Source organism: Triplophysa dalaica, chromosome 9 (genome assembly GCF_015846415.1).
Source record: "Triplophysa dalaica isolate WHDGS20190420 chromosome 9, ASM1584641v1, whole genome shotgun sequence".
Lineage (NCBI taxonomy): Eukaryota > Metazoa > Chordata > Actinopteri > Cypriniformes > Nemacheilidae > Triplophysa > Triplophysa dalaica.
Window position 1 is genome coordinate 13,867,500 of NC_079550.1, and position 17,246 is coordinate 13,884,745.

Below are 17,246 nucleotides of genomic sequence, written 5' to 3' on the forward strand. Positions count from 1 at the left end.
TATTTGTTCCTTAAACCGATATACCCAAAAATGAACATCTTGAATTCAGCCTCGTCAAAAAAATATATATATATTACAATAACAAATTTGTATGGACATTTATCAAAATATCTTCTTTGTTCCAAGGAAGAAAAGAGTCATATACAGGTTTGAACACCACGAGGGTGAATAAATGATGACAGTATTTATAGGTGAACTATATCTAAAAAAGCTTTGAGTCAAACCATTTGTTGTTACTTTTTTTAAATATGCATTGGTTCACAAAGAACATTTTGACTTCTTATTAAAACCAAATTGGTCTGGCTTAGGAGGGAGCATTCTTCATGAAAACATACATTCATCTGACAAACAGTTGGCCATTTTTTAAACAAAATGTAACCGACAAAGGATATGAAATGTCTATTTTAATGTAAGATACAGTTTAGACATTTTTCATCTTGTAAATGGAAAACCACAAATAAGCATCTGTTAACAACATTTTATTTCCATTATTTCAATTTCAATTGACAATATAAAGGTCATATAGCCACAGCTATATAGGTCACATATTCAATATTAATTACAAAACAATAATTCGTCCAAACAAAAATAAAAGCATTAATATTTACATTTAAACACGATTGTGTGAAACAGACAGTAAAATTAGTCTAATTAAGAAAAACAGATAAAGAAAACTAAAATATATAAAAATTTTAATGTGGGTATGGAAATGCGTTTTTATTCTTTCATTAATTATGTTTTATTACGATAACCAAAGTTTTAATCATATGGGGCTTTTGACACATTTTGACAAATTCTTGTCCACGACATCATCCACCAAACACAACACACTGAGTCAAGGAAAACCCATTACTGAAATAGTCCTGCAAAGCTGTCAAATGGTTTTCTACAATAACACATACGATTCCTGCTATTTCATAAAGCACAAAATTTCAATACAAAGCTGCCGATAGTAACCAACTGTGATTCAGTGCAAACCTTTATTCAGCACTTTTACTTGCTATTCTTTACTCATCAGGTTTCTTTATATTTTATTTATTTAAAATGCGTTTTTTTAACTCCTTGGGTAACAATCCTTCAATTTGTAATAATATTAAGATGAGCTGAATTAAACAACATGAATAAACGTTGGTGCTATGAGAGAAATAGCTTTGTGGCACAAGTTGGTAATGCTACATGGGATTACAGTTTATCTCACTTCACAGAGAAGCCACACTTACCCAATCAAAGATGGATCAAACTTCAGTCTACAACCTCAATGGAACCAGGCATATTCAAATCATAATCTGGATCGGGCAATTTTTTTTACCACCAACAAAATCACAGCATAATTCAGCACAATACAGTGTTCTGTTATTTCTTACTGTGTTTTAAAGAGGAAATATCTTTTTGCACTATCTGTTGAACCACAATAACTAGACTAATCAATGACAATAAATTCAAATAAATTACAAAAGTACAAAAATAAAAAGAAACAAACTGCAAAGCTTTATTAAAAACATTCTGCACATTTTAAGTGATTTAGCTGATACTGTAGCTGTTGCCTTCAATGTAGATTAATCTCTCAAATTGATGAGGTCACTGTTGTGTGTGTAGTGCCACCTACAGGCATGACTTCTGCAATGACAGTTCTTTGCCTCTCAAGCTGGGCTGAAGCTTTCTAAACTCTTAAAACATGTTGTTTAGTTATAGCACATATGAGTAGGAGTGTTTTTAATTCTGATGATCCCGATGACTCCAGCATTGAGATTTAGATCACTTAAAGAGGAGCATATTAACCCAAAATGATGTTGTCCATTTTGTCATACGCTACTGAACGTTGGGTTCTTTCTGTACATGGTCACTGCATTTAACTGAATTATTTCCTAGTCAGTAATAAAAACAAGCTCCACACTTCAAGCCCTTGAGGTAGCAGGTGTTGTATGTGTAATGAGGCCAGACAACACATCTTCAGTGCTATTTTTAATAAATATACCAATATATGGTCTTTTACAAAATACCCTTGGATAAATATATATTACATATATATTTTTTATGTTTTATAATCCTGTCCAATTCCATCTTATTTTTTGCTTATTTTTATATATCTATATCTATTTATAGAAGGTATCATAAATTGGGTTAGACCAGCATTAGCATATGATGTGATATCAATAAAGGCTTTGTAAAGTAAATCCAGTTCCTTTCAACTAACAAGCTTAATATGTGTAAAACCGACGACCTTACAGTCTTTTGAGTTGCTGTAGAAATCATGCATGAATAATTTTGAGCATGTGTAAATGCATTATCTGTTTAGACGTCTGTAAACCCGTGACAACAGCCATCATAAAATGTCATAGCACAGCTTGAGGTCTACATGGAGGCATAATGGCAACAACTTTTGATCTTGTAAATATTAGAAGCTCAGCAGGCTGATAACGATATATAAAAAAATCGAACCATATAAAATGATGGACGTCTGTCCAATCAGACACGGTAAACCCAAAGGAAGGGTATCAATGAAGCAGATTTGGTTCGAGCTAGTGGGAGTAGTTGAAGATTCCTCTCTCTACATCTCCTTTTCTTTCTTCACTTCCATCTCTCGGCTGGATTTCATAAAGTCGCTTCTCATCAGCCGGTAAAACAGCACAATGTTCATGAGAGTCATGATGGCCAAACCCACACTCCCGATGGTGTAGCTGATCAGGGGGATGTGATCACGGTTCACCACCAGCCAGCGGGTCATCCAGGCCAAAGTGTTGATGCGAAACACCACGTAGGTGCCTAAGTTAATCATGCTGTTCACACGGTAGAATGTACTTTTGGCCAGGCTGGCCATGCGGAGCACTTGCCTGAGGTGCAGAAAGACAGAATTGATCTCCACCAGCAGCGCCACGACAGCGAAGCCCACGTACCGACAGCTCAGCACTGAGATCCCGAAACATGTGATCACCTGTAAAAAGATTGAGACTTCTCTTATGACAAAGCTTCTGCAAGTGAAAAACCTGCACCTTTATCAATAGTTTGTTATCTTTTCAAGTGTATTTTTAGACCCTTTGTTGTTTTAGAATTATGATGTGCTTGTATTGGACTAAAAATATTTATTTTTAGATTTATTTGAGGAGCATTGTCACTGTTCTGTTTTCTGCACATCAAAAAAGCCACATCTTAGTTTGGAGGACAGTATAAATTTTTTTTGAAGATTTTTCGTTTTACATTGAACAATTGACCGCATTTTAATTTCTATAGTTTTTAAATGTCTGGTAGCAATGCTAACTGATCAACTATGTGTGAGCACATAGACAAAAAATTATAAAACATTATTAAATAAATATAAAATAAAATAATGATATTATATGTAGTATTGGTTGGGAATCGAAAATAAATTCCAATTCTGGAATCAGAATCAAAAGGTTCTTAATAGAAAATATTAATTTTAATTCCTCTCATCAATTCCTGTTACACACTTACAGAAATGTGCATGTGTTAACTTGTGATCTGACAATATCTCCCTTATAAAAAGAAAATATATTTTACTATAACCATATATTTTAACTATGGTTTTTATAGTAAAGCAAAGTAACCATAAATTTACCACAGTTTCATTATGTATTAAATCTAACAAAACATGGTTGCTATGTGTTTATACACAAAACAGTGTTTATAAATATATATATTTTTGCAAACCATTAATAAGGATTGTAATCAATAAGCAGAATTAGAAACAATACAATTCCAACAATACCGAGTCCTCATTATATATTATAATAATATGAATAACACTATAATAGGATTTGTTGTTATTGTAATCGCTACACTAATAGCTTTTAAATAATGCATAAATGGTTAGTCCTAAATAAGCTAATAAAGCTCTATAAACAGGCTATGTGTTCTTATGCCATTTAATTCCAGAGACAACTCATCCTTTCCAATGAAAATGTGCAAAAACACTTGAATGCATCTTCTGTAGCATCTAATAACAACAGAAGTGACTAAGGACAGAAACACAAAGCCTGTTTGTCCAGTCTTAAGCCAGCATGACAATAGCCATAGTGATCCCAATGTGTTGACTTTAATACTGCTCAAGATCTGGACTACTCTACTAGTAGCTGTACTCAAGACATATACTTATACCAATAGAGTTTTGTTGTCTTAAGCATTATCTGAAGTACCTTTTCATTAAAGATCATAAGATTGTACGTTCAATTATATAAAAAATTTAGCTTCAGTGAAACTGAGTCTTATTTCGTTAACATCCACTAGGTGGCAGCCTGTGTCTATCATGAACGCACATTGGTCTAAATCTCGTAGTTTTATTAAGCCTTGCAGTAATTGTAGCAGTATAAACAAGTGATAAACAGTAAAACCACAAAATAAGTAAATAACAATATCTCGATATCTATCAAATATTTTACCTATTCTCCAGTGTTTTACGCAAGTGTCTGCTATGATACGTTGAGGACAAAGGTGTGGGTACAATAAGCCAGTATTGTTTCTTGTATAACTCCTATAAGACAAACTCATTGGCCGCGTTAGCAACATCAGTCCTCTGCACATTAAGCATGCCTGGTCCCAAAAGATAAGTAAAAGTATCACATTTTAAATCACTGACAGATATTTCTAGATATTTGCCATCAATTTGATGAAAAAACACCTAGTGCCTCAACTGTGATTTTAGTAGGTCTCTCTTGCAAAGAACTTACACCACCAAATTTACATTATTTTCGATGTCCATAAATTTGGAAAACTGCACTTTTTCATGCGCTAACACGGTTTTAAAATGAATTCAGCCATGAATAAGATAGACCTTGGCTGAAATTGTACAACTTAGTCTGTTGAATAATCATTATTTATAGTGAAGCCTTTAATCTTTATGGTCAGCAATGTCACAGTAGTTCACATCAACACAACCCTCTGGTTACAGCACAGCCTGAGCTCTTCTCCAGACAGTCTCTTGGTGTGCCATTAGTATGCGTTTCAAGCTGCCATGTAATGTATGGAAGTGTTAAATTGTCTAAACACATTCCTCTTTACAAAAACACAGCATCACATATGTTTGAGGACTGCACCAAAACTAAGTATTACAAACCCTCCAGCCATATGGGTCTTGCTTTAAAACAGCTAACAAAAGTCCTGCCCACAGACTGTCGAAAATAGTTGTCGAATAAAAACATTTGTAACTTTATTTAAAAGCAATCAAACTAAAATAAATAACAGCTTAGTTTAATGGGATCGCTAGCTATGTTAATATGATTTGTGCACAATCTTTACCGATCTCCTCTGATTGCAGGGACCGGATGATAAAGGTTTGCGTCACCTTGGTGTTACAAAAGAAAAGATGATGACCTTAGCTCTTACTCCTGTTGAGGTCAACAGAGCTCCTTACACAAGCTTTGACCTGGGTCAACATCACAATTACGCCTGTTATCTTTCTGAAGCCCTGTTCCTCCTTGACACATCCTATGTAATTCAAACCACCACAAAGAACATCATAAAAGTCAGATAAGGCTGGGAGAATCTCTCCAGTATATATGAGGTGTACTTTGTATGCATTTAACAGCCATTAAAGCACACATATATGTTCCTCTGCTAACAAAAGTGGAATTTTAACTTTAAAGACATTCTATTGAGGTGAAATAGGTGTGTCACAAAGTCAATGACATCAAAAACAAACACTTGTTCGATTTGTTATATTTGAATGGCAACTACAATAAAGAGATAAAATACTATATCTTCCTTCTCACTCTTGATAAAGAAATAGTAATCATTGACGGCAACAGACCAATGTGATATACATCACTTAATGCTGTTTTGCTTTAAGTAGCATAGCATAACAGTATATAACTTGTTTTGTCTCAGATGCTGTAAAGCCACCTCAAACCCATTTTGGTCGGGCGAGGTTAGGTTGGATTGTACAGAGGAGGCACACACCTCTGGCATTCTCACCGCCAGAATAAAAAGCACAATAATCCATTCCGGCCTAATGCATGCCAACAAATCAGAGTCAATCTGCATAGGCAAGCTTATTCCTGTGATCCGTCTGCCGCCGTGCTGATATAATCCTATTCACACAGACAAAACACACACACAAAGCTCTATAAGCCAAAACATGGGAGTGAGTAATAATAAAACAACGCATGTGCTGATCACACCTAAATATTTAGTTGTTTTCAACCAAAACTTATTTTCAACAAAAGCATGCATAACAAGTTGCAACAGCATTACATGATAGGACGGTTGCATAAACTGCTTAGACTAGTCTTACAAGTTTGTCAGCAATGTTTTGTCTTCAAGAATGGCCATAACTTCTTCAAGTTAGTTACATACAGAGGAAGATTGGTCTTACTTAAATATGAAAAGTAAAACAGATTAGTCCTAACTAACTGCTAGGCTGTGAGAATAGTTGTTAAGACAGTCTTAATTTAGCGTCTAGATTTATGCAACTGGCCCTGGAACATGATTTCCTAGGAATGATAAAAACTATTATGCCAGTTGGTCAAAAATGAGAAAAAACACAGATACAAAGAATAAAAACCATACAGGTATTTGTGTTTTCTTAACACTTCCCTACGGGGTAAATTATAACAGCTAAGATCTGTGTTTTCTATATGGAAAACAGAAACCCTAGAGACAAAGAACTGGCAATTGGCTTGAGATTAAAATATTCCTCCTAGGTACTCCAATTGGTGGGGGGGGTTGGGGGGAGCGGTAGATACCTCTCAAACCAGTTCATCTGGTTACAGGTGAAATTCACTCGACAACTTAAACCAGCAGGATCAAATGTGCGGTTTGTGATGATTGTTGCGGTCTTAGTTAGAAATAGAGAAGAGATGCCAATGCTTCAGGGTCACACGAGAGGAGCGTGGACAGGTGGACAACAGTGAGGATACACATGCTCTGATGCATTCAAACACACACGTGCGCACACAAACGCGCAAGCATGCGGAAGCACACACGCACAAACACGTGCAAAAGTAAGGAATTTATAATATTCCACTCCACCAAAGCTCTGACACGTCATTCTAATGTCAAATTCAGATTTGATGATGACAAAAGGGCAAGATCGTGTGAATTTCCTAATCCTAACCGTTCCTTACAAAAAGCTCCTGCATGGCTTCAGAAGAGTCATATTTAAACAAGAACTGCTATGATTCATGTATGTTTTACTGTCCTTTTCAAAGCTTGAAAGCCATGGTTACAATAAACAGCATGAAAAAAAATTAAGAAAAGAGGAGATTATGAGTAAAAGAGCAGTTCCAGTTACACAGGAAAAAGCATAAAAACAGAGATGAGTAAATAAAAAAGACATATAATGTCTAGGTCAAGTATTTCTTGAAGTAGTTTTAATATAAACAAACAGAGCACTGCGGTTACTGTACAGAACATCCTCCGGATTCCAATCGCAGTAAAAACAGACACTGGAGGCAGAGGAGTAGCAGATGGGCTGAGAGAAAGAATGAATCTGGGCTGGGATGGTGGTGAAGCTGGTTTAGGCATGTTGAAATGCGAAATGAAGGCGTTGATCGAACTCAAGAGGTGTGGTGAAGCTTCGGCGTCATGGAACAAAGAAACATGAATAGGTTTTGTGTTTATGGTTATGGTTATCTATATACTATATCTGAAGTAACTCATTATGAAATAAAATATTTTTCTTCTAGAAACGTGCGATATCACTATGACTACAAATTATCCAGCCACTAAAATTGTTGTGGAGACACCACAGAAACAAAAACTTGTAGACTTGAGTATGTCTGGGATTAGGTCAAAACATCTTATATTTCGAAACATCATACGTGAATCAAATGTCTTCCATCGCAACCAGCGTTGAAAGCTAACAAAGCAAACTGAAAACATTCCAGTTAGACCTTAATATGAGAATCACACTTATGCTTAATAAAACCCTGTTAGCTCTTCAGTTGGCTGATGAAATACATTGTGTTCATGAAAAGTTCCTGAATTAGAAGCAGAAAATGTAAAATGGCAAAGAGATTGAAAATTGAGAGTGTAGGAGACACCGCACTCTTTTGTCCCTTCCTGACATTTTATAAATGGTAAAGAGAAGCAGGGTGGAAATGTTTACCCAGGCTTCGTCAGGACAAAGTTCAAAAATCGACACAAAAACTACACTTGAAAAAATCCAGAAAAGACTAATAAAGGAGAGTAAAAAAAAATGAGAACGACATGACCCATGTTATGTTTACACTAGAAATGAGACTGCTGAAGTCTTCGTAACAACTGTATTCATAAACTTGAACGTCACATTTTGCATGCATTAAAAACAGCTTAGAAATCCCACTAAAGAATTCCTTATAGCTTTATAAAATAAATTAAATATGTAAATAAACATGAAAAAAATGCCAAAATTTCCAGCTTTGGTCAAATATTCTTGTAATATTTTCCATCATGTGTATCTTGGTTTACATCCTTTGATCATAAGACAATACAAACAAAGCCTCATCTACATTCTTTCAAGACTTTATGCTAAAAATAAACCACACCCCCACACTACTGAACATTTAATCTGAGCCGAACTATTTAAAACAGACCAAGCTGTATTTATTTACATTTAACAGGGTTTACCCCCCATGCTCACCAACGATGAATGATAAATGCGAGCATTCATTATTTGAGCACTGTTCTCTGCATCATGCATATGCACAAAACAGTTTCCATGGCAACCGGTTGCATGGTTGTGCTTAAATCTTTGGTGTAGTATGCTGCCTGTACTTAAGACCCACTTTATGATAAAGGAGAAAATGGATTTTAACACAAAGCGCTAACAGCATCAGGTATACACATTCTCCAAAATAATGTACATGGTATCATGTCAAGTCAATTCAAAACTTTTAGAGTTACAATTATATTTTTATCAAATTTTAAACCCTTATATCTCATAATGTATCTTGTTGTTACGTTTCAGTCGGACTGATTTTTGATATCAGGCTATTTTACACTTGAATTCCTTTGGTTCAAATCAATCAAATTGTTCAAATCTCAATTTTTTATCAATTTATTTGTTACTTATTTCATCACAAAAACCTTTATGGTATTGTGGGCAGTGGTGTTGTCTACATAATACATAGGTATATGCCGTGTACCCACTAGAAATGATCAAGGATTTCCAAGGTTATGAAACAAAAGTAGATCATGAAAGTCAAGCAATTTAAACTAAGTTATTTCAGTGTTTTTGTAAGCCTTCCTGTCATTACTCTACTGGTGCTTAGGTTGACACTGCAGCAGGTGTTACAGAAGATGACCCGGACGAGGCTCTTGATACGGTGTTCGCGGGGTCCCTCTCTGAACTCTGTTTGCCGGTGTATTATACTTTCTGCTGATAACTCACCCCCACTTTTAAAACCACTGCATATTCTTTAAAAAAATGAGCATATCTGTTATCATTAACATAAATGCATGGAATTGTTGGCATGTTAAATTGCCAACTAATTAGCCAACTTCACAAACGTTAGTAATCATGGTTAATCAATAAATGAGGGAGAAAAAGAGAGATAACTTATACTACTCTGTATATAATTGTTTTAGATGATAAGAGATGAGAACTCCTGGCCAGCCTTGTGAAAGTCAGGCTAGAAACACTGCCAGCAATCTAGAAGTGCAACGGGTGCTGGGTAAAACTGCACAAATGTTCATTGTAAATTATTATAGTTTACTATCAATGTCAATAATAGGCGTAACTTGCACTCATAAATGTGATCCAATGTGTGAAAACCAAGCTAAAATTGAGTTATTTGTGACGAGCATCAGAGTTTGATTTAAACCATTTACTCAATATGAAGTCTTTGACATGGCCTTATTCAGTCAAAATCTAAAGATTACACTCTCACAGGATATTCTTTACATTGTGTTGGTTGCCCTGCTGAAAAAATAATAGAACCCTGTCCAAAACACAAAAGATAAGATGGGAATCAACAGAACACCCATTAATGCCCAGAACATTTTTTTTTGGAAATATAGCGGCATTTTAATGGAAACCACTTGAATACTATTATTTAGCAAGGTGGGTTTATATACAGGACTTTGTGTATTGAAAATTTCAAGCTGATAAAACTTGTGCTTTAGGGATTGTATACAAACAGTATACCATCTCAGGCTAAATGTAACTCTTAACTGGCTGAGAGAAAGTGATGAAAAAAACCAGCAAGTCCCCCCATCTGTTATAGACTATTGAAATCTTTCTTGCAATACATCTTTCAGAATGCTCTTGATCACATACATAGACATACTCTATACATAGGTGTGGTCCTCATGGGTTGTCGATCTGGGATCGGTGAGTAGACTGGGTTGGATCATAGTACACTCACTACAAAAAACTTGACTACACCACTGATTGTAAGTGTTCCCAGGTCTGCGTCATTCCTACCCTCATCCCATCCGTCACTGTCAACTTCACCTCGATGTCCTTTGTGACCTCAAGAAATCTTATGAAACAACAATAAACGCATTAGGTAAGGCTATCAAAAGGCAGATCTTCCAGGAAGTTCAAAAAAGCTAGGCAGTTCTAGGGACATAAATGTCATGTGTTTTTGTTACTAGGAAAAGTGAAGTCTTATTTACAAGTGGGTTGTTATGGATGAGACAAAATGCTGTTTCGAAATGGTGTGGGTGGTGGATGTGTGTGTACAAATGGAGGATCTCTCGTGACATGGGAGGAGTCTGTATAAGAAAGTGTAAGTGGGCTCTTGGTTTAGGTTTTAGTGGAGATTCTGTAGAGGCTTGTTGTTATGGGGGTTTCTACCATAGGGTCCTGCAGCTCATGTGGAACATGTGTGGACCAGATGTGGGTAAAATGCTGAACAGATGTAGAAAAAGAAGCAAGGCTCCAGCCGCAAATACACCGGAGTGTAGAGCCAAGTGTTTCCCTCACTTACACATTCTTTCCCTCTCAAACACATTAATTCCACCTCCACTACCCCTCAATCTCTTCCTTTAAAGAACAAAGCTTGCTTGTAACCTTTGACCCACTAGTTTTATATCGCTTAAGTATTTGTTTTGAAAAATACTATGAATTAAATGTTGAAGTTGTCCATAAGAATCAGCAAATAACTTCATAGGCGTCCTCTCTTTCGGAATTCCATGGGCGTTTTATTACAATTGAGTTGCTTACCACCCATGGCACTAAAAGCTTTCAAGGAAAGTCACTGGATTACCACAGCAGAGCTGGATTATCTGGTTTTAAAAAATAAACATGACAATGTAACTCTCGCATAACTATTTGACAGGATCATATCAGTCATTGAGCAAAAGCTCCCATTGAGAAAATAGTCACCACACGTTTCGTTTCTAAGATTAAATGGCCCACCAATGACCCCTTAAACTGTGTACACAACGCCAGCGATTCTGTCACTGTGTATCGCAAGTCTCTTGCTTTGAGGGTGTTAGAAGGCGTTCCTAAATAAACACTCCAGTAACAGACGAGAGACGGATAACGTGAGTTCCACTGCTTTGCTCAAACTGCTAGTCGCTCATTATTTGCATTAAGTTGTGCAATTCTCAACTTTGTTGAATCACTAGAGATGGCCACTTCCTGTCGCGCACAGTCACTGACGCTTGTGCTGCCGGATGTTGCTAAAATAACATTAAAATAAATGAGATCATGTCGCTCTGTCGCTGCCAATGTGGGATTATACCTGCCTAACCATCAGGCCCCCCGGCACAGTCTGTTTATTTATTTTTTCACTGATAAATAAATCACTGATACTGCTCTGCTTTAAGGAGCATTCAGGGTGTGTCTGGAACAATTGCTAATACGTACCGATAATGTCTGCCTCTTAGACCAGGCGGCTTTAATTTGAAAACTCAATTCTGTTAAGTGAACGAGGGATGAGAGACATTTGCTCTGTGAAGCTAAAGAGATTTGAAGTAGAGTTGAGGTGGTCCAAATACGAAAACATGTTATTGGGTTAGATTAATGCTTTTCCCAGAACCCCTTCTGGAAACTTCAGCATTCCCAAAAGTAAAAGCCAAAGAATAACACAGAAAGTTTTGTTTCCCCCTCTTCACATCATATATACTGAAACTGTTGAATTGACTTAAGGGTTTATTGTCATTCCTGTGTTGTTTATGCATGGCATGCAATCTTTTTCCACCGCATAGGTCCCAAGAAGAGATGTTAGAATGTTCACACCGTGTCTTTTTTCATTTTATAAAATAATAATTCAATCTCTGCTTTTGTGTACTGCAGAATCTTTATTTTTAGATAAACTATATTTAGTATAGGATACATTTTTCCATAAAAGGAGGCCAGAAAAACCTTATTTTATTTCTAAAAAGGAGACACTACAAACTTTCTGGAAGAAGGCGGGGTAAGAACCCATGAATCTTTTAAGCTGCTAAGCATAAAAAAAAAACACACATCTTCGATCAAAACTAGAACTTGCTGCCAAGCCACATTCCATTGTACGTTTGTGCATAACTCAACAAAAATTTACTCTATTAAAGTTTTGCCCAAAAGGTTGACAGTGTAGAGGAAATGGTCTGACAGTTTCTCACCCTGCCATTAGTAATCTGGCAGCACATTTTATTTAGCCACTTCAGTGAATGAGACCCCAATAAAAGAGGGAATAACAAGAACAGCAGCAGCACAGAATGAAGCTGGCCACTTTTCCCTTGATAAACTGTTGGGGATGAACCACAGCTCTACAGTTCATATTTACCATCATCAACGGAGGCCCAGAAAACCTGATGAGCATGACATTGATGTACGACTCTACTGTGACACAGAACATCAAATACTGGTTATGATAACCTGTACGAGGAACTGCATTTGTTTGAAAGGGCTGTGCTAAAGCTTCATCACTATTTGTTTATTTTAATGATCTGGATTATTTCACCTACTCTTAACTTTTGTTATCACCTGACCTTTTTCCAACAGACATTTCAAAGCCTTTAACCTGAGGCACTGACACTCAAAGACGTGGCGGTCAGACAGGTTTGACTATTTGGATACACCTAAAAGGTGTTCGTCTGTGTAGTTTTGTAGACAAGAGACAGGTGAATAATACCTAAACTGCTTTTGGAATTGTGTTTCTGTTAAGCGCCAAAGGCTCAGTCTTTTCAGCTTGCAAAACTATGCCGGTGGTTTAAGTATGTGCTACGTTATATGTCTCCTTACCACTACGTGATGGAAAAGGAGCTCCCATGATTGACCCATCTTCTGATTGAGAACCATATCCAAGAAGTCATAAATAAAATACCCTGAAACACAAAAGGATATTTGTTAACAAAATGGACCTCTTAGCTTTTCAACAGGTTTTTCGGGCAGCAGATACCATGTCAACAATTACGTTGGTTACCAAGACTCAGCTCAAGAGGGCTATTTATATCCATTTCCCAATATGAGGGTATCCATGGAGACAGCTCTTTAGAATGGTGGAGGTTCAACACAGCAAATGAAGTATAACATATATGACCTCATTAATGTTAATGTACTGATTGACAATTTAAATATACACACCATTTCCCATTTAGCTTCAACTGTTTGCTTAGTTCACTTTATATCGGTGGAAGCAGCAGCACAAAGCAACAGGTTTACATGATGCTGTTGAACACATGAGGATGATTTATTTCTGCCAGCAGTATGTATACTTTGGAATACTTTTTCATTTCCTTTTCTCTATTTTATCTAGTTATTGGGGCTATATCTTTATTTATTTAGTATTTGTTTAACCTGTTTTTCTGTACAGCTGTTTGATACAATGAGAATCGTAAAACACGCTATAGAACTTGAATTTTGTAACCAAACAGTTCTTGGTCACCATTGACTACCATAGTAGGAAAAACGCCTTTATCACTTTCTTTGTTCTGTTGAACACAAAAGAAGATATTTTGAAAAGAACAGTTCTGGAGCACTATTGACTACCACTGTAATTTTTCCTTCTATGGTAGTCAATGGTGGCCAACAACTGTTTGGTTACAAGCATTCTTCCAAACATCTTTCTTTGTGTTCATCAGAACAAATACATTTATACAAATGTGGAGGGTGAGTAAATGACAGAATTTCTATGTTTGGATGAACTGTCCCTCTAACATTAACAGTTAAACAACTTTGGCAGTTGACATAGATATCAGTGTTTTGCTCAAACTGAGATACATGTTCAGCAAAAACACCATGAATCGTAGAATTAAAAGCCTACAGTAAAGGTCCATTCATGATTATTCATGTGACTTATGGGGGTTAGTGCCTAGGACGGATCATAAAGCCACCCATTGATTCTGTAGCTATAGCTACTTTATTGCCAAAAGCATGTGGGACTCCTCTGAGTATCTAAAATATCTCTGGTATTTGGCAGTTTAAATAGGAATGAACTGCTTATAGGTTGGAATAAACATTCGAGACTACACAACAGTGAAATGGTAAGAGCAATGCAAAAATGTACATAACTGCTAAATTAAATGCATACATAAAACTAATAACTCAGAGGAAGGTTATTTTTTTAATGTGATGTCATGTGGCGACAGTGCTTTGAATTTTTGGTTTGTCTGTATATTTTTAAATGTAGTGGTTGGGGTGGGCTAAGGGGGCTGAAATCCTAAACGTTTTCAGTAAAGCCCTTAATGTTATATTAACATGCTGTGTACGAATCACTTAGGGACTGTTTTCATTTTGCGCCTTTTGCGCGTCTACAAGAGACAAATGTGAGTGGGCCTTCTCCGTAAACAAATTGAGAGTGTAAAAGCAACGCCACTTACCCAGAAGATTCTGTGGCTTAGTGAGGTGTACTGATAAGTAGTACTGATGCTACATATGAGTGAAAGATCGAATCCCCCTATAACCAAACTACTTTCACATAAGACCACATCATACATGCATTTATTTTCAACTAAATGAAGAAAATATTGGAAAATGGCAAGCAGGTGTATGGTGAGGTTAAGGGTAGTAGAGCGGTCTTTTTGTCCCAATTCGTTGTCATCTATGTAATAACCCTCTTTTGCATAATGTCCTCGTTTACATGGATGTCTAAATATGATGAAGGTTAATTCATATGGACTCTGAATAAGCTCGTTAATATCAATCTAATTGAGGTGGCCAAACAAATGAAAGAAGGCGGGATTTGCATAAGCCTAAAGGCATATTATGTACTAAATATACACAGTACACACTACAAAAAAAATATTAAAACGATTGTTTTGGTCACTCTGTTCTGACCATTATCCAATTTCGTTTTATTTGTGTTGAATCACCTACATTAAGTCATTTCCATCATTTACTCACCTTCTTTTAACCAAACAGATATTGCCCCCCATTGACTCCCACAGTAGGAACAATTACTTTATCTTTTTTTTTCTGTTGAGCACAAATAAGAAATTTTGAAGAATGTAGGACAGCAAACAATCATGGGGCACTGTTGACTACAATTGTATTTTTTCCCACTGAAAGTCAATGGGGGAAACAATCTGTCTGGTGATACGTATTCTTTCAAATATCTTTCTGTGTGTTCATCATAAAGAAATTTATACAGATTTTGAAGGTGATTAAATGATGACATTTTTGGGTGGAGTATCCCTTTAAAGACACCTGTTAATACTGACACTGCTGCACATGACTGATGAACAGAGTCTATTCGTAACTCGTGACCATGAGTCCTTCCACAAACCCTGGGCATTTTAAATAACAATGTAAGGCTTTGTATGCAAAAGTGCTTTTTACTCACCGATCGAGACTGATACCAGGGCATGTGAGAAAACGGAGTGTGTCTCTATCAAATCCTCAGCCATCTTGGGGTGTATGCAAAAACTAGGAGGAGAAAGTAATATCAGGGCATGGCATACAATAAAGATGCTGTGTGCCAAGACAAACAAGCGTTTCTATGAGCGATAGAAAGCATTGGGTTAAATGTGTCTATGAATAAAAAAAATATAAAGGCACGTGAGATCAATCTACATCCATTAATCAAGATCACATTGCAAAGATCTTTCGATAAAATAATTAAGCATCTGATAAAGACGACAGAAAAATGAGTATATAAGCGATGAGTGTGTATCCCCCATGCACATGTGGGGGAATTCTGTCACTTACCAAAGCACAGACCACACTCCAGTTATGAGACTGTGTACAAAGGACGTAGAGATGTTTTTCCATTTCCAGCTGTTTCTCTTGGCTGTCTCTGGTACAGGTAGTTTGCCGATCCCGTAGTTCACGAATTTGAAAAATCCAACGGAGGCTCCAGTGGTCAAAATCACAGAATTCAACTCCATGTTTGCAGCGCGCGCCTTTCGTAATCAATAGAAGAAGCACCCGAGTCTCGCGCGCGCGTCTAGACCTTTAGAGAATAAAACAGATGCGCTTTATATTTTTACTTTAGCAAAACGACATCCCGGTTGTCCTATTTCATTTTCATCTGAGACTAGTCCAGCCAACGATTACGTCGCCCGTGGTGATAGCGTCCTTTACTACCAAAATGTCAGAATTGTTGTATGTAGAAAATGTAAAAAACGATTTTGCTCCACTGCTCGGTTCGGTCGGTCCACAGAAAGCTGGGATTACAGTAACGAGTGGCAGCAATGGAACCGGAGGCAACGTATGCGTTACAAAACCCCGATGTATGTTTGTGTAACTTTTCCCTTTTACTATTACCAAACAACAGAATCCCCGCCCAATTATCGTAAGGCGCGACTAGCCACTCGTGCTTCTGAGCCTTACATCTAGACCCGCCCCTTATGCAAGGAGAGGATTGTGGGAGACGTAGTTGCGACTTTCGTAGCTGACGGCTCGACCTTTTCTCATATAGGACAACTATTCTCTAATATTTAAAGTTGCTGCAGAGTCACACTCACAATTCGTTGTTTCTTCAACTGCACTTTTGTATTAGTTTTCAACGTCATATTGAAGGCCATGTTGAAAAGTACTAAAACCCTTTACCACGCCTTTTATTTTTACTGCTTTTCAAATGACGTTCATGTCTAGATTTTACGAACTTGTCCCTGTTCTTAATTTTAAAGATTTTAATATTTGAAAGCGTTTAAAACATAACTGTTAGAGTGGACATGTTAGTCAACTAATATGTTAAAACTGACTTTTTAATGGAGTTTATTCATGGCCAAGAATTTCATAGCTCGATCCATCTATTCAGGATTGGGTCGCTGCGAGTGCTCACTGCTGGAGCCTATCAGGCTATTTCGGGCCAAGGAAAGCAGGGAACCACTTTTACAGGTGTCAGATCGCCTAATTTATGTTTCCGGCACCTAAGTCGCGACGTCTAGCGACATCTCGTGGTGTTTCGACTTCTATAGTTCTCTTTTTAACCTGTGTC

General features: G+C 36.8%; 1 protein-coding gene across 1 annotated transcript; it reads right to left on the minus strand.

The window, feature by feature from the left end:
• Positions 1-463: 463 nt before the first annotated feature.
• tlcd2 (TLC domain containing 2) lies at positions 464-16,597 on the minus strand. The gene is made up of 4 exons (XM_056757572.1): positions 16,013-16,597; positions 15,648-15,730; positions 13,109-13,191; positions 464-2,932 (listed from the first exon to the last, which is right to left on the minus strand). The coding sequence occupies exons 1-4, from the start codon at positions 16,189-16,191 to the stop codon at positions 2,549-2,551; spliced, it is 729 nt and encodes a 242-aa protein (XP_056613550.1). The 5' UTR covers positions 16,192-16,597; the 3' UTR covers positions 464-2,548.
• Between the last annotated feature and the right edge of the window lie 649 nt (positions 16,598-17,246).

Coding starts and splice junctions, on each gene's coding strand:
- tlcd2 (XM_056757572.1), bottom strand. CDS start 16,191: ATGGAGTTGAATTCTGTGATTTTGACCACTGGAGCCTCCGTTGGATTT. Junction 15,731..16,012: donor GGAGTGTGGTCTGTGCTTTG/GTAAGTGACAGA, acceptor TTCTCCTCCTAG/TTTTTGCATACACCCCAAGA. Junction 2,933..13,108: donor TCCTTTTCCATCACGTAGTG/GTAAGGAGACAT, acceptor ATCTTTTTACAG/GTGATCACATGTTTCGGGAT.